General features: G+C 39.9%; 1 protein-coding gene across 1 annotated transcript in view; it reads left to right on the top strand.

Annotated features, from left to right (window-relative positions):
• MND1 (meiotic nuclear divisions 1) overlaps positions 1 to 26,684 on the top strand; it is a 41,341-nt gene continuing 14,657 nt past the window's right edge. Inside the window, exons 1-6 of the mRNA XM_030947565.1 lie at positions 1 to 58; positions 2,157 to 2,221; positions 3,025 to 3,082; positions 4,712 to 4,860; positions 21,985 to 22,059; positions 23,866 to 23,980. Coding sequence (XP_030803425.1) covers positions 2,198 to 2,221; positions 3,025 to 3,082; positions 4,712 to 4,860; positions 21,985 to 22,059; positions 23,866 to 23,980 — 421 coding nt within the window. The 5' untranslated portion in view covers positions 1 to 58; positions 2,157 to 2,197. The remainder of the gene's footprint in view (positions 59 to 2,156; positions 2,222 to 3,024; positions 3,083 to 4,711; positions 4,861 to 21,984; positions 22,060 to 23,865; positions 23,981 to 26,684) is intronic.

The following is a 26,684-nucleotide window of genomic DNA, read 5'->3' as shown; positions in this document are numbered from 1 at the left end:
CCGGCCTCTTCCCGCCCGGTGGCGCCGGAATCAAACCGCGGCACCCGCCCGCGACATGGTAAGCGGGGCCGCCCGCCCTCCGCCTCGCCCCGCTTTCCTTCCCGGGCGCCCGCAAAGGCTGCGGGGGGAGCCGCGACCGCGGTGATAGCGGGTGACGGCCGCCCGCGCCTCGCTGTCCCCCCGCCCCGGTGGCTCTGAGGGGAGCGGGGCTCCCGCTCGGGGGAGGCCCCACGGTGCCGGTTCTGGGGGTGCAGGTCAGCACGGCGTGGGCCGCGCATTCGGGTTGTTGAAGAGCGATGTAAACGACCCGGCACCCGGAGGAGCGGCCATAGCCCCGTGGCTGTGGCTCGGGGTGGGCACGGTGCCCACTGCTTCCCCCGGGACACAAGAGCCCAGGTGTGGCCCGGCTGAGCCTCTGGCTGCGGCTGTGGGGAGGTGGGAGCGGGCAGAGCGGATCGCAGGCGTGCCCGAGTGCGCTCACAGCACCGCATTCCTCCGTTTGCCCGCGGGAGCGGCAGCGAAAGGGATGCTCGTGGTGTGGTTAATATTTGTGGTGGGGAACGCCTGCCAGTGAAGTAGGAATTAACGTGAAAGTCAACAACCTCCACGGAGAGTGCTCTTGGCTTCGTTGTTTTGCTGTTTGCCGGAGTGGCCGTGTGAAACTTGACACCCGAGGGGCGTAGCTACAAGCACGTGGTTCCAGAAGCGCCGCTTCCATTCCACGTCGTGCCGTACGCGTTTTGTTCCTGCTGCTGCTCCTGGCGTCTTCAGGGCTCTTGGAGAAAGCAGGAGGTGGAAGTTAAATCCGTCTGCTTTCTGTTCATGCTCCTGCTTGAATGTTCACGGCAGCTCCAGGTTCTCATCCTGCAGTATACTGACATCGAAGGAGGCAGCAATGCTGACCTAGGGTATCGATGGCTGAAAGAGGAGAGAGGGGACATAAAAAATAGTAATGGTGCTCTTTGTTAAATATAGTATTAAATTGCTTCTGCTCCTATCTGTGTATTACTGCAGCTGCATAAGCTAGCTTTTACATTTGTTTTTTAAAAGTAAATCAGTCTGGCCATTTTGCTCTTGGTGTATGTTTTAAGTGTTATGCGCTGTCTGATCATGTTCTTTTTTAAAAAGAAGCTTCTATTAAAAAGTAAAAATAGTGTTCACTCCTTTCTGTTGGAAACTTGGAAACATAACCAAGTCTTTCTCAAAGTATCTTATTAGACTGCCCATTCCCACTGATTTATAGGCAGCAATATGCCTTGTTTGTTTTTTAAAATGAGACCTTTTTCTGCCAACGTTGTATTTGGCCCTTTCCATCCCCCTTTCCCTTTTTTGTAGCTGCACATGGTGTGTGAATCAGAGTGGGGCAAGGGGAAACTTCAGATTCCAATTGTGGCTGCTGCTTTTGGGTTGTTGAGGATTATGCTAAATACTAATAATAAGGCCCCAATTCTCTGTGAAATATTTTATATCCTAATTTTATAAAAGGCATATCAAAATAGCATCTCTGAAAGTGACCAGGGGAGACTGTTTCTCTGTTGTGTGTTGTTGATAGCAGGTTGTGAATAGCCATTTCTGCCTTTTGCTTGTAGCTCAACCCAAGTTATTTAATGCTTGGTCACACAATCAGAGAGAAAAGAAATAAAAGCAGCATGGTTTTTAAAATGTGACCTTGAAATTATTAAGTTGGTTTGGACCTTTGAAGAAGGGCATACCTCAAAATGCTCTTTAACTCTTTAAAAAAACCCGAATGGCCTACGGCTCACACTACTGTCTGCATATCACAAGATAGAAAGCAATTTAAAAAAAAACATACAGAAGGCACTCCTTATCTTTTTAAGAGTTATTAACATTTGTGTGAGTTTGGTATAAATACGTATTTTGGGGTTGGTATGTGTCAAGGAGTATTGAGGCTGGAGCTGGGTTGGGTTATATGAATGGCTGGCTCCAAACTTAAAGGTAGGTCCCTCCATATAATAGATGAACTTAGTGTAGAGGTTATTTGCAGAGGAGTTTATCTGGAAGTCTGTGTTTCGTGGTAAGGTATTTTAAAGGATGTCAAATATAACTTACAGGTAAATAGATTTGAATTCTGAGCATGTACTAATTCTGATGACTGAATGTCTTGGTTAGTTTTTTTCTTTTTTCCCCTGTTCTAGTCCAAGAAAAAGGCCTGAGTTTTGAAGAGAAGAGGGCCCGCATGATGGAGATTTTTTTTGAAACAGTAAGTAACTTGTAATTGTCCTGCATTTACATTGGTGGGAAAACAGGTCCTAAAAGGAGATTAATTGTGGATGTAGCTGAGCTCTCTATCCTGGCAGGCATTTCACTGATACCCTGTGACATCAGGGTGAAAATTACAGGGGCAAAACTTCATTCATTTAACTTCTGATTAGGTGGCCCATCCCCAGATGGAGCCAAGGAATAAAGATGCACAGGTGGTGTTAAATTCTTCATGTGCTACTTATGGACATCTTCTCATTTTGAGTCTGTTACCATAAGAGAAGACAGCAGGAAATTAGGAAGTATCTCGCTGCATTTTATGAGAGGAGAAAGAAATCTGAACGTTAGAAAAACTGAGAGCAGAGTTGGAAAGGGTCCCTGGGGAGGAGAAACCTGCAGATCCAAAAGGTGAGCTACAATTGTATTGGTGGCACACGTAATGCACCATGTTTTACTCTTAGAAAAAATACTGTGACACTTGAGTACTGAAGCAATATGGTGCATCTGTGCTGACAGTCTAACCTGGGATTTAAGGGCTTTATATTCTGTCTTGAGATGAAATATGATGACTTCAGATCGCCAAAGGAAAGAGCAGGGCTTGTTACAATAATAGTTTTTTTCCTTATTATTTAATTCTCAGAATGTTCCAGTTCTGTTGAGGGATATGCAGGCTATTTCCCAAGCAAAACCAAAACATACAACGTATTTCTTGTTTACTTTTGTTGGCATTAATTAGTGTAAAAAACACTCAGGCTTAGATGATGTTGTCGTTTGGAACTGAAATGTCTTTTATGTTTTGCACAGAAAGATGTCTTCCAGTTGAAGGATCTAGAGAAGATTGCTCCAAAAGAAAAAGGGATTAGTAAGTGTTTATAAAAGTTATTTCTCTTGGGCAAGTAATAAATTTTTGAGACTGGTCCTGCAGTGTAAATTTTCCTGGCTACAATCATAGGTTTGTGATTTTAATAATGGAAAATATAGCTAGAATGGGAGACTGGTCAGTGGCAGGGCTGTAGTGTTAAAAGTGACATGGGATGTGGGCTTGCTTAGGCTCTGAACTGCCTGACTTGCAGTGACTTTCAGTGTATGAAATCGCTGTTTGCACTCAGGTATTAACTATCTGGCTGTAATATCACAGTTGTTTAAAATGCTAGTCCAAATATACATGGGCAGTGTGCTCTTGAGCTTTTCTCCTCCAAAAATGGCTGACAGCTATAAATGGAAGGGGCTTGTCTTTTCTGTAAAAGCCTTCCTGATGAGATCCATTGGTTTAGGAATAGGTCCAAGAGGACTTATCTATGCTCTTGGATTGTTTTGTATGTTCCTTATTAGTTTTCCTTCCATGCTCATTGACAAAAGGGAGGCAAAGCATAATGTTTGTGTAGTTACCACTGTCTCCAGCATATCTTGGTGGCACTGCAAGAGTAAATGAGCTTGCTGAGAGAACTGCAGATGTGAGTATCACAAAGCAGAGTTTTTCAGTTGTGTCAGCAGCTAACAGAGGCATTCTGAAGAGATGTGGTGCTGTCTTGGTTAGTTTGTTAATGCGTGTGTTTAGTTGTAATTTGCAGTAAATTGGAGTTTAGAGTTTTTAAAGCCATTAACACCTTTGAATAGTGCAAATTCATCCTGTCTCTGCATATGAAGACATTTAGCCACACAACCCAAGCCCCAGTTACTCTGAAAAGAAAAATTATTAACCTTCTCCCATCCTGACATCCAGCCTATAGCTTCCAAAAGATATGAGACCCCCTGTAGTCATGAAATTGAACATCAGGTACCAAAATCCATAATTGAGCTCAAAAGTCTTTATATCTGCAACACCTGAGGATAACATAACTACTTAGCTTTGTTGAACAGGTACCATTTTTTTTTAATGGTGAATTATACGACAGGTTTGAAAGGAAATGATCAGTTGTGTTCAGAAATGTTGATGCTTATGAGTGTAAATGATGTTTTATATTGGAAGTGAATATAATTAAAATCAGAATGTGTTTTTCCTGAGTCTGTACACAGATGGCTTTAGTGCCTCTGCTGCTGTGAAATGCTTTGTTAAGCGTTACAAAGTGAAATGTAATTACACTCCCAATCAAGAAACTTAAAACAAGTTAATCCAAGTTAGAATTAAGATTGCAGGACAACTTCTCAGGTACCTCTCACTGTTATGTTATTGTAGTGTAACGTGCATGTATTTTGTGCAACACTCCTGAGCAGTGTTTTGCAAACATCTGGTAGCAGATGTGCAGAATAGCAGCGTTTAGAAGCAAACTGCTGGTTTCAGGGAGATTCATCCCTTCAAGTGAAGCTTTGGGCATGTTGTCCTTGTGAAATCTTCCAGCTAGCTGACACTGGAGGAGAATACAGATGATTGTAGATGGTACTTTGTGGTGTTCATAATTGCCCAAATTCATAGTTCATATTGTCCCATATTCAATATTCATAATTGTCCAGCTGCTATGCGGTTCTGATTTTACATTTTTGCTTTTATTAGCCTCGATGTCAGTGAAAGAGATCCTCCAGAGCCTTGTTGATGATGGCATGGTGGACACTGATAGAATTGGAACTTCCAATTATTTCTGGGCTTTTCCAAGTAAAGCTCTTCATGCCAGGAAGCGTAAATTGGAGGAGTTAGAGTCTCAGGTAAATCTACTTAATGAAAAATACTTGTCTATCTGAATGGGTTTGCTTTTTCTTATACTCCCTTGTCATTCTTGTTTATATCTCTCATGTGTATAAATGTACATGTCCACACATGCAGATTTTACTATAGGAATTATCTGTCGGTCATAGTAGGGCATTGTCATTATCTTACTGTTACCTCAGGAAAACTTTGGAGGTTCTTATTGGAGCTTGAGAAAACTTTTTGTCTACTTCCTGCTGAACGCATGCTAGTCATGATGCAAAGCATCATTTAAGGACTCAAAGGAAGCATGCTTTTGTGTCTTTTATATTATGTAGGCTATCCTGAGGTAATAACTTAAGAGTGATGACAGCTGGAATGCATAATCTGAGTAGATGAGGCAATGGTTTCTACTTAGGCCATTGTGTTTTCATCTGCTTTTATTGGTAGCTTAATTTGTGAGCACTTCTGTAATCCTGTACTGCACTTTTAGCAGGAGAAAAGAGCAAATTGGTCATGAATCACGGAATCAAGGAATGGTTGGGGTTGGAAGGGACCTCTGGAGATCTAGTCCAATTCCCTGCTAAAGCAGGTTCACCTGGAGCAGGTTGCATATGATAATGTGCCGGTGGCTCTGGAGTATCTCCAGAGGAGGAGAGTCGATGACCTTCCTGGGCAGTCTGTTCCAGTGCTCTGTCACCCTCAAAGGAAAGAAGTTTTTTCTCTTATTTATATAGAGCTTTGTGTTTGTGCCAGTTGCCCCTTGTCTTTTACTGGCCCTCATTGTAAAGAGTCTGGCTCCATCCTCTGGACACCTGCCCTTCAGGTATTTGTATTTATAAGGTCCCCTGTCTTTTGTGAACTCATCTCTTCTTCAGGCTGCACTGGTCCAGCTCCCTCAGCCTTTCCTCATGAGAGAGATATTCCAGTCCCCTCCTTATCTCCATAGCCCTCTGCTGGACCCTCTCGAGTAGCTGCTTGCCTTTCTTGAACTGGGGAGCCCAGAACAGGGCATAGCACTCCCGAGGAGGCCTTGCTAGGGCAGAGGACAGGGGAAGGAGAGGCTCCTCTTCAGAAGGAGCAGGGCATCTTTCATTGGAGCATTGCTGTTCTGTGGATCTGGTTCTTTCCTACTTTTTGGGAGCTGTCTTTCTTTCTGCTTCTAATGGGAGTGGGAAAGCATCTATTCATCAGTTTATTTGCGATGGGAGTATATGGTAACAAGATGAACAAATGAGCTTTTTTGAGACCATGTGGTGTGATTGTACAGCAGCGCTGCCAACTCTTCCCGTGATTATTCAGAATTATGTTCTTTCTTCAAAGAATCATTTGAATTAATGCAGATTTACTGGTAGCGTCTGAACATTTTTACAGCCATTATTTTATTCAGGCGTAGCTCTGAATGAATCTCAGGCATTGGTGTCTTATGTACAGTGTTGTCAACTTCAGCTATTTCTTTATACAGTTATATCAAAATAATCAAAAGAAAAATGCTTTTTTTCCCTGTCTTGAATTGAAAAGGGAGTTTGACTTAGTTGAATATGGTTTTACTGCTTCCAGGCATGGACTTAACCTGGCGCAACTGGACTTAAATTAATTTTTATAGACTGGTAGTAACAATGCATTGGCTCTTATTCCAGTAGAGTTTAATTTGTCTGAAACAGATTAGTTTAACTCTGCACTGAGTTGGAACTGAACTTCCTAGTAAAATTACTCAACTTATTAGTACATTCACACGAGTTTTAGACAAGGCTGCTTACTCTGCCAGCACATAAATTGCCAGCTGAGGAACTGAACGAATACATTCCAAAACTCCTGCTTTGTTCACCAAAATCCCTGGTGCCACTGTTTTGTCGAATGCAAATGATTTGCTCTTGGATCCTTTTTGTTGTTGTTCATGCTGCATATTATAGCCAAGTAGCTGAAAGAAGGAGTTGTCTTTGTTGTCCTTGCCCTTGGGCCTAGTGCCATTGTGAATTTTGAACATAATTGGTCAAGCAGGTCTCTGGCATATCCTGATGAATATCTTCCTTGGAATGTCTTGCAGAATCTGCCTAATGTACTCCATGGTGAGTATCCAGGAATTGTCTACAAAAATATGCTGAACTGCTTTAAATATACTTTCACTTACACAAACACACCTATTATTATGAAAGTGTAATAGGCATGTAGTTATTAATTTGTGATGTTATTTCTATGTAGAAATATGCTATTCTGATATGAGCAGTTCTGCAATATAAAACTGCTCCAGAAATAATGTTATTACCAGAACCTTACTTGCAAACCAAGCCCTGCCCCTGACATTTGGGCTTGTTGATATGAGAGCTCTCTTCAGATGATGGTATGAGTCTTCAAAAGTACTTCTCTTCATTACCTTGCTTTTCTGATGAGACTGGAAATGTTTCAGCATTTCAGGGAAAAGCATGTTCACTAGCTGAAAATAACTTCTCTGTTGACATAGTGGAAAGGTGGCATTTTCAATGAAAAGCTCTCTGAGCATTTTTACAAGATGATAACAGGTTCTGTCTGTGAGTTCAAATTAGCCCTTTTGGTGTTTGTACTCTTCTTGATGTGCACACATACAGATTTTCTTAAGGACTTCTAGTTACTGACTATCACAAAACTTCTTGTCAGAACATACAAAGCAGAGGAAAAGAGTCAGCTATTGTACCATTTCTGTTGCATGTTGCATGTCTTTGATCATTCCCATATAGAGCTGGTGGCATGCTGAGAGATGTGTTTTCTCTCTGTGTCTTGTCCACATTGATTGTTAACTACATGAGTCGGTCTCTTTGTGTAGCAGTTAAAAGCCAGAATCAGGCTGCCTTACTTAAAGCATGTTTAAAAATCCAGCAGTTCAGTTCATGCTGCAATTAAAGCTTTTTCCCAGGAGGCATTATCTTTGTTTCCTGAGGGCATGAGTAAATAGTCCAGGGAAAGGAGTGATCCCAAGTGCTGAATTGTCATTTGAAAATAATGTGGAGGAACAGAACAGGCTTCTTCATGATGTAAATTCCCCTACTAATTCACAGCACTGAGGCTTATGTTTGACAAGCTGGGCCTGCTACAGGACCTTTTGCCTGCATATGTTGGTACTTCAGAATGTTACAGCCAGGTTGCTCATAGTGTTCTGCATTTTACAGAACTTGTGATTGTGGGAGGCTGTTTAAGGAGCTGTTCTTGAAACATTTTTTTTTTGTTTCAGATTTTTTAGCGATTATTAAAGCCACATCCCACCTTGGAGATGCAGAAGCAAAGAAGTCTGGCTTGGTATTCATAATGAAGATCAAGCCAGTTTTGTCTGGATGTTTTAAGCTGCACCTCACAGGGGTTCTGTATACACCAGACTTTTTCCAGGAAGGATTTATTACATGATCAGTGTGCAGAGATACCACAATTAAAAACAATGCTAAAGTTTCTTTTGGCAGCTTCCCTGCCTGACCCCATCTTTTGGCTTGCTTTTGTGGAGGCAGGTGTTTGGAGAGGGGCACTAATCCCTGACTTACAGATGAGACAGATGTTGTGCTGATCTAATTAGTATCTTGGTGGTGCCCTCTAACCCCAAGTTACTGCTTGGGCCTCTTCCTGTTTTTCTGAAAAGCAAGGATAGCAAATGTCTTCAGTTTGTGTAGCATCTGCTAGAACTATTTCCTCCAATAGCTCCCACAGTGAGAATTGCTAAGTAGGTTCCTTTGGATTTTGTATTGATTTGTTTTGCAGTGGTGTGGTTGCTCTTAAAGGTTTCTGCCTTCTGTCAGGTGCTTATTCTTCACCTCTTGGTTATGCTTATGCATCTGTGAAGAGGACCACTGAAAAAATGAAATATGTTGGAAGCTGCATTTTGGGGAGATGGGTTTATACACACATTTGGTTTGTTTGCATGTAGAAGTTGCATTTAGTTAGATTGCGTACAGGTGTGAGATGGTGAAAGAAGAGTGAGGGTGTGGACTGAGAAATAATGTTTTAACAATGTTTATAAATGGAGAAAATGTTAATGCAGCCTCGCTTGTCAAGAGAACTTTTGAAGTTTTACTGGGGGGGTTAGTCTTCCTTCCCTAACAAAAGGTGAAATGATGTGATCTTCTTCTAATATTTTTCTGGCTGTTGGATTCAGAAGCTTGGAGCTACCTATGATCGGTTATAGTTTGACAAAACAAGATGTTTATTCTTGGTATAACAGTTGCGAGTGAGGAAAAGAGAAATCATTCTGACGTAGCCTTAGTATAAACAGATTCAGCTTAGATTTTCTTTCATTTTTTCATCTGTGTCTTGGGCAAAACACTTGCATCTGTGCTGAGAGGGACCTGAAATATTAAGCTTCTCAAAGATGTGTGGTTGTTAGTGTAACTATTGACAGTACTATGAGCACTGTAGTCCAGTAGCTTGGGAAAACAACTAGTTAGTTTCTTTTCCTCAGTGTGGTGGTGTTCATTTCACTGTTCCATTTAAAACCGTTCATTTCACTGTGTTTTTATTTGTCTCGTTTCTCATGGTGTTGCTCTCTTGTGGGTTAATCTTTTGTGTTCTGAGGCTTTTGCAAGGGAAAGTTTAACAGCCAAAACTGTTAGAGGTGCTGTTCCAGCTAAGAGCAAAATGGTGTCACCTTGAACTGCAACAGAGATGGAACAGAATCTTTTTAGAGCGGGATACAGGATGGACATTTTGTGCTGTTCCCTGTGCTTGCTTCAACATACTCATGACCAAGAGACTTGAGAGTTGCTGGCAATGTTTTTCTCCCACTAAGCCTTGCATTGGGCCACTGTTAGTTAAGGTAGAAAAGATTAGTTGATGTTTCATTCCTTAAATCCTTGCCCTAGGGCTGGTAAAAGAAGGGATTTTCACTTCCCATGACTCATATATTGAACCAAGGAGAGAATTTGCCCTGGGTACATCCTGACTCACATTTGCCAGCTAGTTTGGAGGAAAAAAAAAAAAGAAAAAACCCAACAAACCCCACCCCCCAGCCAGGAATGAACTTGTTGAAATCAAGTGACTTCATATGTATTAAATTGTTTGTACTAATGAGCATTGAAATATGAAAAGTGAAAGAATTCATTTTAGTAAAAAAACAATGAAGGGAATGCTGTATTAGGAAATGCTTATGTTAGGAAAGCACATTGTTTGAAAATAGTTAATGGAAAAAAATATTCATATTGTGAGTAATCTGGCTTGAAGCCTCCTGAAGATATCTGACAACATAAGTAAAAGAACAGAACCTTGTTTATTTAGAATGCACACAAAAAAATTTTGAGTCTTAACCATCAGAAAGTTCTTTCAAGATGCAGCTTGGTTTATTTCTATCCTTTTAGATGCATTTTTCCTCCTTAAATGCTTTGACTGGAAAGTTGCTGAATAAGTCTGCTTGAGACCACTGACTGAAGCTCAGGAAACTTCTCCTGTCCTTATTGTTCCACTGTGAGCAGCCTCCTCCTTCATCCCATTGACTCAATTGTAGGGGTATTTCCGCGTGGTTTGGAGGTTGATCCTGGACTGCAGTTAAGTACAAGTGCTCAGCAGTGACTGGCTAAAATAACCAATCCTGAACTGAGTTACAAATCCCTGGAGATGACAGATTGCAGTGAGGAGTAGCAGGCCTGATGGTGCTTGAAGTTGGGTGATGTTGCTGTAGGTGCTGGACAAGTTTTGTGCCCTGGATGAAGCTTTGCGTCAGCAGGGAGAGCCTGTGGGACCTAGTTCTGTGGAGCAAGCTTTTGGCATTGCTTTGTAGAAATGTCCTCAGCAGATGGTACGGCATCAGCTCTCAGCAGAGCTCCTCACACACTTCAGATCTCTATTGCAGTTTTCAGCCTTTGATAGTTCTGAATGCAGGGTCTCACTGTTTTGGGTTTTTTTGCCTCTCAGCAGTGTTGAGCTGTTCCTAGAGGTACATGGGCAGCACCTTCGGAATCCAATCAGCTTAATGCTTTTGATAGAACAGTTTATTTTTGCAGTGTAATATTTTCACATTATCCATTGAAAAGCTGTATTCAGTGTGCTTTTAAAAATTCTTTGTCTATTTATTGAGAAAAAAGGACTTGTGGGCATAAAATGTCTTAAGGTTTATAATGATCTGAAGCTTTGCTGTAATACGTTTAGAAAGCTTAGCACTATCTTCTTCATATATATTTTATTAATTTTAGGTAGTAGATAGTATGGTTAAAGAATTATCCTCTAAACCAGAGAAGTACGTTTGCAGAACCAGAAGTCAGAACTAATGCGTGTGACTTATGCTAGGAATTACTTAGACATTTTTCTCATCCAGTAATTTAGACATATATGTGCTTACAATTTAATTTTATTAGGTTGCAGAAATGCAATAAATTGTTCCTTTCCAGGAAAAGTAAAACTCTGATGGTTGAAGAGGTCTTTCTTTTAATGCCATTATAAGGCCTTGAGCAGTGTGGTCTAGTGGGACGTGTCCCTGCCCATGGCAGAGGTAGTTGGGACTGGATGGTCTTTAAGATCCCTTCCCACCCTTACCATTCTATTATTCTGTAATATGTAGGCAGGATCCCAGTGTGTTGACTAAACTGTTAGTCTTCCCATATGCATGCTAGGCCTCCTTTTTTCCCCCTCTTATTTGAGGATGTGTCATTTAGCTTTCTACTTATTTAGTTAGTTAGTTAGTAAGTTATTCTTCCTTGGATTTTCCTGACCGTTTTGGTAGTCTGCAGCCCCAGTGAGCTGGGTGATTCCATTCTATGCTGGCTCGCTTTTTTTATTTCTCTTGCATAGTAATTACTCTCCCAAGAGAGAAAACAATTTGTGACCCTTCCCATGTTCAGCCTTCTGGCTTTCACTGACCTGTACATTTTATTTGAACTGAAGGACTAGACTCATAAAGAAATGGCCTATTGCAGGGCTGGTATGGTGTGACTACCTCACTTCAAACCATCCAGGGGGAGCTGTAGCAATAAGGGCAAGAGGCTGAGAATTTGCATAATTTAAACATTGTCAGTATGTTGATTACATCTATGCCCATTTGTTCATTGATCCTGTAAGGCCTATTCCCTCTATTAGTCCCCTGGAAAATGCGAATAAAATTTTATTAGAATAGTCCACAATTTTTGTTACTTCTGCATCTTGCACTTGAAAAATTGTGATATCTTAAAATGATTGTGCATTTACTATGTCCTAAAATGTCCATCAGAGAACTCTTCTAATGCTGTAGCTTATTAGAGCCTTCTGGATTATGTTTTATGGCATTCTACAAAGCCCTGGAGGGTATGCTTAGTTACTGCTGTCATGGCAGATTTCTAAAAATACAGTGCTCTGGAGGCTTCTGTTGGAATTAAGCAACTTCATAATTTGGTGTTCATTAGTTGAATTTCATGCTTTTCCTTTTACTGTTAATATATAACTAACTTGATGGCAACTGTGAAATGTAGGTTTTCCTTTCCTTCCTTGATGAGCATAAGGTAAAATTGGCATGATTTGAGAGCAAATTTTTTAAAAACTCTCTCTGTAATAACTCTAAAAATTTTTACGTAGGTTTGAAGGAAGATACCTACTACATTAAAAAGGATATATAGATATTTATTCTGATATAATGCAGGAAAACCACTAGGTTTTTCAAACAGGGTTGTGTGTGACGTTCAATTTTTTAAGTAATATCATTACACAGTTTACCTTTTTGAAGAGATTTGCACTCTGGCTGCTAGCTCAATTCCTGGCACTGCAGTGAAATTGTTAATCTAAAATGAAGAGAAACTGGAAGTAAAAACCAGGACTCTCACTGTAGAAGCCCAGTCAGGTCTGGCAGAGACACAGCCCTGCACATCTCCCTGTGTCCCACAGTCAGCATGGCAGGTGGGAATGACCATTCAGCAGATCAGCAGGAAACCAGCATCCCAAGAAACTTTAAATGCTTAAATGTTCTGTGCTGTCTGGAAATTTGCCTGTACTGTAAGACCAGAAGCTTCCAACATAATGATAGGCAACCAATACTACTTTCAAAGCTGGATTTGATGGAGAAAGTGAATTGTAGTCCTATTTAATGTAAACTTTGACTTTCACCTTAAAATCTTTGAATTCAATTAATATAGCATATTTTATTTTAGAAAATTAACATGCATGCAGAAATGAGCTACCAGCAAGCAATTATAGAAGTCTCACTTCATAGAATTTTCCTCTTCTGAAAGGAATAAAATTAAAGAAAAACTAAACAAAAAACCCAGAGTATAAGACCAAAATGTGTTTAAGTTATTTTGATGCAGGGAGGCTTTAGAGGAAAAGGTCTTTCTTGTCACAGTCAAACAGCTCATTATTTTTGAACACATGGAAAGACTCTTCTTTGTATCAAGAATTGGAGATGACTGGGTGATCTGTCTAAGCATTACTTAAAAATGACAAAATTGGCATAAAGAGTTAGTATGTAAAACTGCTGTCAAAACTCTGAAGTTTGATAGATGTATTTTACTGAGGTTTATTATTTTACTGATGATATCTCAGTGTAGAATTTGGGCATTTCTAGAAGTTTGTGGAATAAAGTTTGATTTTGTTTTTAAAGTCTTTAAGCAGAATGTGAGCTTGGGGAATATTGCATGAATATTGTGTTTTAACTTGTGCCTGTCTCTACATAGTCCCTGAAGGCATTGTCAGTGTATGGTCCAGCTGCTTCGGATAGCAATCTTTAAAAACCCTTCAGGGAAAAATTGAAACTTCTCTTCATTCTCTCCCTTTCTTTCCAAGGGAAAATATCTTTCTATGTTCTTCCTGCCTTGAACAGGCCTATTAACTACCACCTTGGACTTTGTACATTTATTAAATACTCTAATGTTCAGTAACAAGCATATCCTTCATGTCCAGGTATGAAAATTTTCTGTAGTTCTGTCAGTCATGTGAATGTCTTTTGAAGTTCTTTCAGCTTTCCTTATTAGATTGCTTGCATTTGTGAAACAGTGTTGAATGAGGTGTTTCAGCTGTTTTTTGTTGGTTTGGGGTTTTTTTAGGTTGATTGGGACGTACTTGATATTTGTATCTGAGTAGACAGCCATCTGTCCCTCAGGTCGTGCCAATTACGCCAACTCTGAAAGCAGCCACAGAAATTCAGTTCTTTCATTGAGCCTGCACAACTGTTTCTTTCACCTTTTGTCTTTTAAGGAGGTTGGCCTCGAGCAGTTATTTTTTGTTGCATAACCACTACTTATCAAATGGTGTTGCAAATGAATGAAGCAAAACCAAAAGCTCTTGGCAAGACATTTTCTCTAAATTAACTTAATTATTATGGCAAATCTAAAAAGATGGAAAATAATTGCATTAAAATACTTTTAATGTAGAGGGATTTGCTGTATGGTAATACTTTTAAAATAATTGGAGGTAACAATATCAGGTTTGTACGTTTGAACCTTCATGTGGATGGGTGAAGGTTCCTATGGAGGGGAATTTCTCATTTGTTTCTTCTGAATACCCCACATTTTATTTTATTTGCCAGAAAAAAAATCAAATAATCATATTCAACATGGCCTGAGAACAGAATCATGCCTAATTTACTGTATGATATTTCAGCTTACTCTCATCTGTTAGCATGTTAAGTAAATCAGGATTATGGGTCTAAATTTTATCTTGAAATGTAAAATGAATTGTTTGTGGGAGGGGCAAGTAAATCAGTTTTTCCTACATGGATACTCTAGCAAAACATAGAAATACTGCTTATTAGTGCGGAGATCTAACTTAAAAATTGCTAGTTTTTGAGAGTCTTTGTAGTGCTTTGTCAGACAGTTGTATGGAGAGTCAGGTATTTTTTCAGTTTAGTCCCCTGAAAAAAAACTTCACTTACTTAGCATGACTGTCAGATACTTTTTTAAATCACTGACATATTTATAGTGCTAAACTTAAAAATTCACACTTGTTGTGGCTTCAGTCCCTCTTAAAAAAGACAGAACTTACACATTGGCAGGATTAATACTATGATGTTTTGGACCAAATGTTATTTACTTAAAATAATCAGTGTACTATCCTTTAATAGCAAATATGATGTGTTATGGGGGAAAGGGAATGTGTGCAGCTCTGTCTTAATGAGCATGATAAGGGAGTCAAGAGCTTATGGGTCAGGATAAAAGAGCAGAGTGGAAAGAGTGACCCTGTTGTGGGTATGTGCTGCAGACTGCCTGATCAAGAGAAGGAGGGGGATGAGGCCTTCTACAGGTAATTAGCAACAAGTCTGAAAGTCACAGGCCTTGGTTCTTGTGGGGAACTTCTAAGCCCCCTGACATCTGCTGGAGAAGCTGTACAGCAATACTCAATCAGTCCAGGAGGTTCCTGGAAAGCATTGACAATAACTTCCTGCCACAGATCGTGGAGGATCCCACAAGGAATGCTGTGCTGACTGACCTCATAGTAACCAACAAGGAAGTCTTGTTGGGATGTGAAGGTTGGGGGCAGCCTTAGCTGTAGTGACCACAAGATTGTAGAGTTCAGTGTTGGATGAAGAGGTAGCAGGACAGCAAGCAAGATGATGACCATGGACTTTAGGTGAACTCACTTTAGCCTCTTCAGGGATATTCTTGGAAGAATCCCATGGGAACCAGGCTCTGCAGGGAAGAGGGGGCCAGGAGAGTTGGTTGATGATCAAGGCTCAGTTCCTTCAGGCTTGAGAATAATGCATCCTAATGAGAAAGAAGTCAGGCCAAGGGCACAAGAAACAAACCACCATAGATGAATAAAGAGCTGCTGTCATTACTCAAGCAAAAGCAAAAAGTTACCAGGAAACAGAAGCAAGGCCAGGCCACTTGGAGTGAGTATTGAGAGGTGGTCAGGAGAAGTAGAAATGAAATTTGAAAGGCCAAGTCCCATCTAAAATTACATCTGGCTGCCTTCTGAAATTCAACAGGAACAAATGCAGGGTCCCACAGTCAGGGAGAAGAAACAGCATGCATCAGGCTAGGGGCTGACCTGCTGGAAGGCAACTCAGCAGAGAAGGACCCAGAGAACTTGGTGGACAGCAAGCTGTCCCTGAGCCAGCTGTGTGTTGTGAGCCAGCCAGGGTGGCCGAGAAGGCCAGTGGTTTCCTGGGAGTGCATTAGAAAAAGCAGGTTGAGGGAAGTGATCCTGCCCCTCTGCTCAGTGCTGGTGAGGCCATATTTGAAGTTCTGTGTCCAGTTCTGAGTTCCACAGTAGAAGAGAGACATGGAGCTCCTGGAGGGGTCCAGTGAAGAGCTACTAAGTTGGTTGAGGGTCTGGAGAATCTCTCCTATGAGGAAAGGCTGCAGGAGCCAGCCTTGTTCAGCCTCAAGAAGAGGTGGCTGACAGGGGACCTCCTTAATGTGTATAAATATCAAAAGGGTGGCTGTCAGGATGGATTGAGGCTCTTTTTGGTGACGCAAAGCAACAGGACAAGAGGCAGTGGGCAGAAACTGATGCACAGGAAGTTCTATCTGAAATGAGGAATAAGGTCACTCACTGTACAGGTGACCAAGCACCAGCACAGGTTGCCCAGAGGGGTTGTGGAGTCTCCGCCACCGGAGATATTCAAGAACAGTCTGGACACGATCCTGTGCAGTGTGCTCTAGGACAACCCTGCTTCAGCAGGGACATTGGACCAGATGATCCACTGTGGTCCCTTCCAACCTGACCAATTATGTGATCCTTTTTCTCCAGAAAATCAAGTTTATTCCCTATTCTCTCCCAAGTTTTTGAATTGACTCTTTCAAAGATTGCATTAAAATTCTTCTTATGGTAAAATTTATATCGTGCATAAAGAGAAGAGAGTTCTTGAACATTTTTCCAATGTACCTATATTTCAGTATTTAAAACCAAAATTTTTATGAATACAGAAATGTGGTGGGCCCTAACTCTTCCATTCTTTTTTTCGACAGTCTGTTTTCCTTCCATTTTATGATGTCCTCTTGCTGAAATCTTGCTTTATCTCTACTCTTGTTCTTACTTCTATTTCCTGAACTGTTGCAGAGTCCTAGCTGCTCTTTCTATGTCCCACCAAATACAAATTCCTACTTCATATTGTTGAAATGACTTGGAGTGGCTCAGGGTAAGACCTTGCATGCTAATTTCTCTTCCTTTCACAAATGTTAAAAGATAAGGAAAAAAATAGATCTTAGTTGTATTTATGTAGCAAGTGTATGTTTGCTGTTTGTGCCTCAGTGAGAGTTTAATGGGATGTTTATCACATTCCTGGCTGAGGTTCCAGTGGACTTGGTGGCTGCTCCTGCTGTAGTTCAGTTCACTGCGTGGGTTATATGGAGAAATGGCATTTCATACAGGACAGTGATACAGGACATCCCGGGATCAGAGTAGAGGCCACAGTACTGCAGGTCACAGGAGGGCTCTCCACGCTGCTGTGACTGTGATTAGCTGGCTGCAAAGTTTGCTTACATGTATTTGGAAACTCTGGGAAGCATGGATTTGTGACTGTGTATGTAAAAGGAGTAGCTGTATGCTTGCTTAGTGTAGTACTTAAGAAAGCAGTTCTGCATTTCAGTGTGCTGCCCTTTGGGATTTTTCTTCCTCTAAGTTTTGGTCAACAGTAATTGTTAAGTGATTTCTTTTCAAGTAATGTTCTCTGCCTTTCTTTTAACACAAAGGTCTGTTTTCAGTATTTTCAGATTGTTCTTTGGCTGTTGATCTTTGCATTTTTCCTCTCTATATATTATTGGTCTGTTTTTAGCTTCAATTTTTCTATCTTTCTTTAAAATCTAGAGGAATGCTTTGAAGTACTTTCTTTCCATACCTTCTGTCAATTCTACTTAAGTTTTTCAGTAGTGAGTTAGTTTTCCCATAGAAAAGAAATACACCTATCTACTGCTTAATGTTACCCTAAACCTCTTGAGCTGCTTTCGTTTAACCAAAAGACAACTAGCCTTGCCTTTAGCCTGAAACAAGGCACAGTGAGCTTCAAACCCAAAGCAAATAACTTTACAAGTTAGAAATAATTAAAAAATTGATGTCTTTAATTCTTCTGTAGTGCCACAGTGACTGGAGCTCACAAGAGCAGTAGTATTTTTCGTTGAGTGTTTGGCCGAAAGAAAGCCCAAAGGGATGATATTTCTTTTTCAGACCATAATGATAGTGAGTTAACGGCTGTGAGCACTCTTGGTGGTTAGCATGTGAGACCTTGGCTTGATTCTTGGCCAGTGAACATACTCAGGGGCTGGGTTTGCATGGCTTATACTGGGTTTGTAGATATTTTAATATGCTGGTGAGACAAGCTACATGTTTGGTGGGATACTGGTGGTTAGAGTGGTTAAAAACAGGGAATCAGATGGCATAGGACCAACAAAAACTTCTGCTGGAGAAAAAAAAAGTAGTTTTTTGTTCTAGAATATGAGTTTATCAGGCAGGTTTTGAGAAAGACTGGAACTGAAACCTGCTGCTCTTGTTCATTTGGGTTAAACATTCCTCTTCCAAATGTACATCAGTGCCTTGCTGAAGTGGAGTCCTGGTATTAATGTGTTCATACTAGATTATAAATGATGTGAGTATGTCTAATCTGTGTTCTTTGCTACAAACCAGACCCCAAGTTCCCTGATGGAGCTGGTGGTTATCACCATCACACAGCACTTTGCACACCCAAACTGCTGCACACATGTCTAGCTAAACATTGTGATGCCTTTGCAGAGTAGGAAAAATCATCCGTTTGAATGATTTTTCCCTTTGGGGATTTTGTGGGGGGACTTTAGATTGTATCAGTGTCTAAGGCTAGTGGCCATTTAATTGATCACACTGGTCTGTAAACTAAAGAAATTGTTCCCCAACTCTCCTGTTTCATAGATGCTAGTTACTTTCTTCTTTAAACTGTCTTCTTGCAGGCTCCCACTGTGTTTTGAAAACATGAAAATGCTCTTGTGGAGAACATTTTTAACTTCTTAATTTTGAATTATTTAGTCTCCTCTCCTTTTTCTTTCCCCTAGATGATATTTTTGCTGCTTTCTTGCATCTTGCTTAATCATGTGCTGATTCAGAGCAGTCAGATAGGAGACATGAAACTTTGTAGTGGAATAGAATCTCTCTGTACTTCTTCTCCACAGCTGGTCTGTTACACTTGTGGCAAAAGGTTGTTCCTGTGTCAGCCCAGACATCTCTCTCAAGAAACAGAGGGCACACAGTATCTTTATCTCTGGACTGGTCTCTCTACTTCTGGCAGGAGATAGATTTCTCTGAGTGGCTAATGTTCCTTGAGAAATTGTTTGCCAGTTCCCCTGAAAAGTTGCTCCAAGGATTGAAATATTCCATTTGCTGCTGTGCTTCTTTGCAATCAGGCTTTTCTACAGCTGGTGAGTGGGAAAGTGTGACTGTATTTATCCAGATGTGGTCATCTGCTATCATACATACACAATGTTTGCATATTCTGCTTTTTTTTTCTTTTAATGCCCTATAAACTGTCATTTGCCATTTGCACTTGCCTTTCAATTAAGTATTGTATCATGTGTATCCATCCTTCCTCTGACTCCTTTATCCTTGGTGTCTTTCCTTCTTTCATTATAGTTATATTCAGCTGTGTTCCCACCTCTCTATCCAAGCCTTTCTACTTCTCTCATAGTCATAGATTCTTTGTACAAACCCTGGCCATCTGTTCCTCACCCTTTGAATCCTTGTCCTCTGTTAGGGTTTTTTCTATATCTTGCCTCCTTCTGCTATTCCTTTCTGTATCCTCAGATTTATTTGTTATAGAGGATAACCACCATGACTTCAAAATAATGCATAAAGAGCTGAGGTGTCAATTTATTTCATAAATTTTTTGTTATGTGTAATAATAATTAAACAACAATTTAAAAATCAGAAAATACCCAAGCAATTAAAATCTGTGAGTTAAGAAGGCAATATCTTAAATAAGATTGTGTAAAAATCATCTTTGCTTTTAGGCAAAGGAAGGTCTTCTAACCTCATGGCACAGTAACTTTGCATGTTGTGTAGGACAGAATCTAAGAAATTCCTTTATCTCCAATAGTCATGAGTGTTTCTTGCATTAGTAAATGATGTGGCATACAGAGGATCAAGAAAATGATAAGATGCCTTATTGGGTGCTTCCATGCTGGATGCCAGCTTTTATGATTTGCACTCCTTGAGAGCTCCTCCTGTACATCCATCTGAGAGAAAGCAGAAACATTCCTTAAGAACTTAATGAGTATGAAAAAAACCCCAGAGAAAGTGACACCTTTATGACCTCTCTTGCAGAGAGCATTGGCTTCTTTGCACTTGCAGTATAAGGGTCTAGGTAAATTCCTTGGCTTCTCTATGTCCTCTGTGGGTTTTGCTCCAGAAAAATCATGCCTTCAGAGATGCCAAATGACATGCTCTGGGGTTTGTGTTCCCTGGGCCTAATGAACTACAAACTGCATTCAAGTACTTACCCCCTTCTCAACTGTGTACCTCTGTTTGGTATGGCATCATGTGGGGACTAACACACCTACTCTTTTAAGAATTTTGTGGAAAGCCTGGAAGGAGTACTCTTTGACTATCCACCAAAATCAAGATGTTGGTGTACTTCAAGCCACATAGTGAAACCCATGCTGCCTCTGTGGTTTCTTGCACTGAGAGCAGCAAGTAAACAGCTGGACATATTTTTCCTCAAATTATGTCTTACCATTAGTATAATTCCTGTATAAATTGAAGAAAACTAAAGCCTTGTTTTAGAAAGGAGACTTTCTGACTATATGCATGCTCACACATACATGAACACAGAGTAATTGTTTTTTTAAATCAAGCTGTGAAAGGAACCACTAAACCCAGTGAGCTGCAGTTGGGCTGTATCGTAATCTTTATGGACCACCAGTATGGAGTTTCTTTTTACTGTTATGACTGATCTTCAAGACTTGGCAGCAAGCTCTGCCTGATATTTATCATACATTTACATTTAGTATTCTGAAAATACGGACCGAACATTAGTTTAAATTGAAATTAAGAAGTGATTATACCTCCAAAGGAGTGCAGTTTAAGTTGCATGCATGTATTTATATCCGCTGCACAATTTTAGTGATATGGTTAAATTATCAAGGCTGGAGATTGCAAGAAATATCTGGGAATGCTTTTGCACTCAGTGGGATCCTCAGTGAGAAGGGGAATGTAGAAGTGGAGGACTAATGTGGGGGATCTTGGGGTAGAGCAGAGTAAAAGCTGAGCTCTGACAGCTGTTCTTTTCACAGTTAGTGTGATATATTGGTATACTGATTGGTGCTTTAGTTTTAAAACTAAAACAAAGGGTACTCAAAAAGCATGCTATTATTTCTTTTTTTCCTCTTTTGTGTTGGTTTCAATGCAGTAACTGTGTTTTATTAGAATTTTTTTTTCATTCTTGTTCATCTCATTTAATATTTCAAGGTGCTTTGTCTGATGCTGAGTATGGTGTCCCTAAGGGTCGACTCATAGTCCTGCTCAGCTTAAGAGTTTCCAAAGTATCTCTGGAAAACTGCCAACTGAACTGAAAAGGCCTGGTTCAAGATGGGTGGCAGGTTAACGGAGAGAGCTCTCTCTTGGCAAATTATTTCTCCTGATGTAACAGAAAAATGGAAGGATTATTCACACCAGCCCTGTGAGATTCCTCTGCCTTGGGTTTGAAGGAAGGGATCCCTGTGAGGTCTGGCAGTGCAAGGGCCACACAGTAAAAGGGGGCCACAGCTTTGCATGCCTTTGAACAGAGGCTTCTGTTCATCAGCATGTAAAAGGGATTGGGGCTGTGCCAGTGGCATACCAGACTTTGGGAACACCGGTATCCACAACTGAGCAGGTGGAGCTGCTACAGCTTTTGTCACTGCTTCCATTGAATAGGGACAGCTGGAAAAAGGACCAAAGGAAATCATCAGATCCAAAGCCTGCATGTTAGGGGGTCCTTTACATAGAGATGCCAGATTATGGTATGAAATAGGATTTTAGTCCCATGCTGAACATGCAGTATATAACAAGATTATGTGCCACGGGAATAAATATTTCGTAGACTTGAAGTTGTTTCCTGTAATTCTTCTCTGTGGGTCAGAGCCTCAGATTTATATTTGGGCACTTTTGTATTTATTTTGTCTTTATTTTTATTACATAAGTTACACATGTATTTTAAAAATTAATTATTTTTTAAACATGTGTATTTTAAAAAGACATATTCACTTGTTTATTTAAATACATTAATATTTATGCACATTTTATGGCTGTGTTTAATGTTACTGGAAAAGTTTTATTTTGTTCTTTGTTTTCTTTATTAGTTTGCTGAAAGCAGTCAGAAAAAAGAGGCTTTAGAAAAAAGCATTGAGAAATCAAAAATTGGACGTGAAGATACTGTAAGTTGCTTTGGGGGGATGTAATCCTACAAGGAAATAGTGCTACAAGTATGTATTTCTTGTAAATACTAATGTGTACTTCCAGGTGTTTTCAGATTTAAAAGTATCTTAAAACTTAAACTACGCAGAGGCCTGTACCAGAGTTGCCAATGGGTGCTGAACTGCCAAATCTGGTAACTACAAACTTAGATGTTGGTTTGGGTTTTTTTCAACTTATTTGTAATATAGTTTCCTAAATTACTGTTCTGAGCAGTAATGTAAGCCCAGTGCTCTTTGCTGCTGAAGCTGTTAACACTGCAAAAAATACATCTAGGCTTCCTGTTTGTCATAACCAACATATTAGTTAGAAATACTTTGTATGGTATTCTAAGTTGCTGACTTGCTCTGAGATGCTCAGTCTAAAGCGATTTAAACCTCCAATAAACACGCACAGCCAGAAGCTTTCAGGAGGAATTGAATTTTGAAGGAAAGTGCCAAATCTTCAAATCCAAACTGTTTTGTAGAAACACTCTAGGTTTTCCCTATATATGTTTCATTTATCTAGTAAGAAATAGAGTGAACCTTACCATCAAACTCTGTTAATGCTGCAGTTCGACAAGTTCAATTAAAAGCTGCTTTTTGGCAGTGTCTTTAATGGGGATTCTTTATTCATTCATTCACAATGGACTGTAATCAGGAATCACAGACAAGTTTCTCACATAATTGTGCTTGTCATGTTTCCAAACAAAGTGTTTCAGCCTTGGGCTTCTCCAACATGTGGCCTGCCCTACAGACAGCTGTTGGTCTGGAAGTCCTGTTCTGGATGATGTTTCCAACATTTTCATTCCTGATTATACATCAAGAAGTCCTAAAAAATCTAGGTGGCAATGTAGGTCTCCAAGCATCTCACCTCCATGCCTCAGCATCTGGAAACTTTCGATTTCCATTCTGCGTTTTTAGAACATGCTGAATCCAAACTGTTGGCAAAAGCACTGGGAATATGGAAGTTTTTTTTTGGGGGGGGGGGAATCCAACAACTGTAAACAAAACTTCAAATCCACAAACACCTCAAGCTGCTGGGTTACCATAGAGATTGCCATTGGTAAAATCTTGATGATATACAATCTCATGCAATCTGGCTCTTCTAGGCTACCCTAACTTGAGTTATTTGACTATCAGCCAGTTCCAGTGTTTGTCTGTAGCTACAGACTGAATTTGAAGTATGTGCTGAGCTGGCTGTGGGAGAGCTCATGTTGAGTCAGTGTCTGCAGACTGTTATTGATCAATAGAATCTTTGAGGTCAGTGTTGTGTACAATCCTAGCAAAGACTACCATATCATAAATGTCTGAATTTATTTTTGAGACCATTGCTCTTAAATGGTGTGGAAAAGAAAAAAGACAAATTCAGAGGGTGTTCATACACAGCATCTCAATTTGTGGAAGGGTGGATGGTAGGTTTTTCTGTAATAATGCCATCTTTAATTACAAGACTAGCACTCTTAAATACTGCTTAACCTTTAAGCCCAGTAATTAAGAGATCTCTTTGGAGTTTGTTAAATCATGGTTTAAAAGTTGTAGAAAATTGTTCTTTTGTTGATACATTTTGGCCTTAACTTTTTTCCTCCTAGTTGGTATTCAGTATCATTTAGTGTCTCTGAGAATTCTATGTAATAAAATAAAATGCTCAAGTGGTTCATAGACGGAAAGCAGTAGTGAAAGCAGCTTTTAAATTTTATGTTTTTATTTTTAAAAAAAACTTTGGGTGATAATTACTGTTTTTAATATTTGGGGTTTTTTTGTATCTCCCAACATCCTTTGAATCCTCAGACGGATCGTGCAGCTCTGCTGAAGGAACTTGCTGCCCTTCGGCAGAAAAAAGAGCAGCTAAAGACAGAAATAGACAAATACAGGGAATGTGATCCAGACGTGGTTGAAGAGATGCGTAAGTTGTGCATTGTTTCAAGTGATCCTTTGCCTGAAAAGATCTGCACTTCTTTAGCCTAAAATCTGGTATTCAGAGGTTAGTCAAAGAATAACTGCTTTTTTTTTTAAAGCTGAGCAATACAAAACAGGTACATTTCTTTTCATGTTCTGTTCTGTTATACATGAGGAGGTTTATTGATACTTACTCTGCCACCGCCTGAGCAGTTGAGAAACAATCCTATAATTAAAATACTCCCATGCTTTAGAATTAACATCAGGATCATCCTTTCCAGAACCATGTTAATTCTATAACTTGTGCTGTACCCTAGAATGTGTGTAGGAAGGGGAGTCTCTAGCTCCCATTTGCCTTCAGTTCCATGCTGTTAAGATGGGTATCTTTCTACTTTGCCTTGCCTATTTAAAACATAAGCATTTCATTAGAGACACTTAATTGTCACTTACACAAAAGTAGGTTATCACAATCTTGACTGACTCTGCTGTCTCTGACATGCTGGGTTTTGGTTGGAGTTTCTAACTCTTAATGGAATACAGAGAATGATGAGTGACTTTAATATAGAATTTGGCACTGAAATGCACTTAGTATTTTGATCCTTAGCATGAAAAATGAAAAGCATGCATGAAATTTTATTGAATTTTCTCTACTGCAGCTTTCATGTTTTTTTTATTAGGCTCTTACATTGCTACCCAAGCACCACTGCATATTCAGTTTGCTATAATGCCAAAATGCTGTTACAAAGTGACAAGAAACACGCACAAAACTTTCTCTGAAAAGAGATGTGGCTAAATCTTTCTCCTTCCTTATTTTACTAACAAAGTCCACAGCTTTAGAGCTGTTCTGAGAGAAAGTCAGGAACATAAACAGAGTTGGCAGCACTCTCCAAATTTGGACAGATATTATTTATTCTGAGGAGCTGTGACATTTTTTGTCAGCTGTGTTATCTTTCCCCAAGGATGTAATGGTATGCCAGGGAATAAGCAAACTTGAGACCTGAGGTTAGTTACTGTGCTGTAAATCCCTTGCTGCCTGCTGTCTTGAGGAGAAGACACATTCCAGCTGATTCCAGCTGTAAAAATGAATGAGGTTAGGCAGATACCAACAGCAGAGGGATGTGTAACATCAGGTGTTTTAACTGCTGAGGTACCCTTACAGTCAGCATCTCACAGAATAGTTTGAGAGCCTCTCTTTTGAAACAGTCACAGTGAGCACGTTCCTAAATACGGCACAAGGGAGCAAATCACAGCTGCAATCCTAGGGCAAGCTGCATTAGCTGGTAACATGCAGACTAATATCCTGGAAAGAAAGAGAAAAAAGGAAGGAAATGTAATACTTAGTTGCTTCAGTCGTGCCCTTGTCTTTTGTCTGTATGTTGTGCGTTTGGGTTTTTTTGTCCAAATGTGTGGAAGCTCTATGTGAATTTCTGTGATGGAGGGATGAGCATTTAAGGCACTTGTGAGGTTAGCACTGTTGAGCTACCTTTAGGCTTCCCAGGGGAATGTGCAGTAGTGTTTCAAAATTAATTTGTCCTTGAACTTAAATTTAAGTTTCTGCTTCATTATATGTTTTGTCAGGCATTGCTACACTGGCAGCGTGCATTGTTGCTGGCAATGTATGAATGAATAAATGGTGGTGTCAGTTTTGGGGAGTTAATGCCCCTGTCAAAGTTGAATGGAAGTTGACAGGCTTTATAGAAGAGATGGAGTGGGGGAAAAAAAAAGGTTGAGGAGGATTTCTTTTGGTTCCAGAGTACAGAAAAGTGCAAAGGCAAAAGTCAAAAGTAAGAAGGCAATAAAGAATCTCAGGCAATGAAATGCATTCAGCTGGACATAAAAGTTATTGCTGCTGTTTCACAGAAAAAAGCCATATTATAAAAGTTACTCATTCACAGATTTTCAAACTGCACATGGGTGATATGATTTCCTATGTCTGTACAATTTAGATAACATAACCCTTGGGATTATTTTCAGTTAAATCACCTAAGCAGATTTCTAACTACCTTATTTTAGAGTCAGAGATGGCTGTCATGTTATGTAATCGCACTCTTTTGAACGGTTGAATTGTTCAGTAAACTATATTTTGTAACGGGCAGTTGTCACGTTCTATGTTTGGGTTTTCTCTCTTCCTCCTTAATGACTTCAACCTGTAAGGAAATTTCCTGATGCCCAGTGTAAAATTTCATCCTGTTAATTTCTCATCCTGTATGACAGAGAGCTGCCTTGATTCTTCTTGCAGTATTTTAGGGCTATATCAAATTTTCATCTGTTTTCAGTGGCCTTCAAATTTGGTAAATGCTTTGCTGTGTCTTTTAAGTTGCCCCCTCCCTCAGCAGAGTTTTGCAGAAAAAAACCAATTGCACAGCAGCAAGGCTCATTAAAATGTGCATGCACACATATACATAATTTTCAGGGTCAAAACAAAAGTTTGAATGATTCATAGCAAATATCTGAAGACTCAGCTAAAAACTGAACATCTGTCTTTACTTCCTGAGTCTCATGGTGGGAAAGTCAAACTTGACCATGTAACTAAATATATTATAATGCATATTCACAAGGGTGCAAATGGAAAAACGAATAACTCTGGTTTTTGCTGACTTCACTGTTTAGCTAGTTCACTGTTCTAGTGTCACTGACAAACGTTTTGCTCTAAGTTTTGGCTTAGTTTCCTTGGCTTTTGTATTAGAAGTACATTGCAGTATAAATTTTAA

Source organism: Camarhynchus parvulus, chromosome 4 (assembly GCF_901933205.1).
Source record: "Camarhynchus parvulus chromosome 4, STF_HiC, whole genome shotgun sequence".
NCBI lineage: Eukaryota > Metazoa > Chordata > Aves > Passeriformes > Thraupidae > Camarhynchus > Camarhynchus parvulus.
Note: the sequence above shows the minus strand (reverse complement) of the source record. Positions and strands in the feature narration are given on the sequence as shown.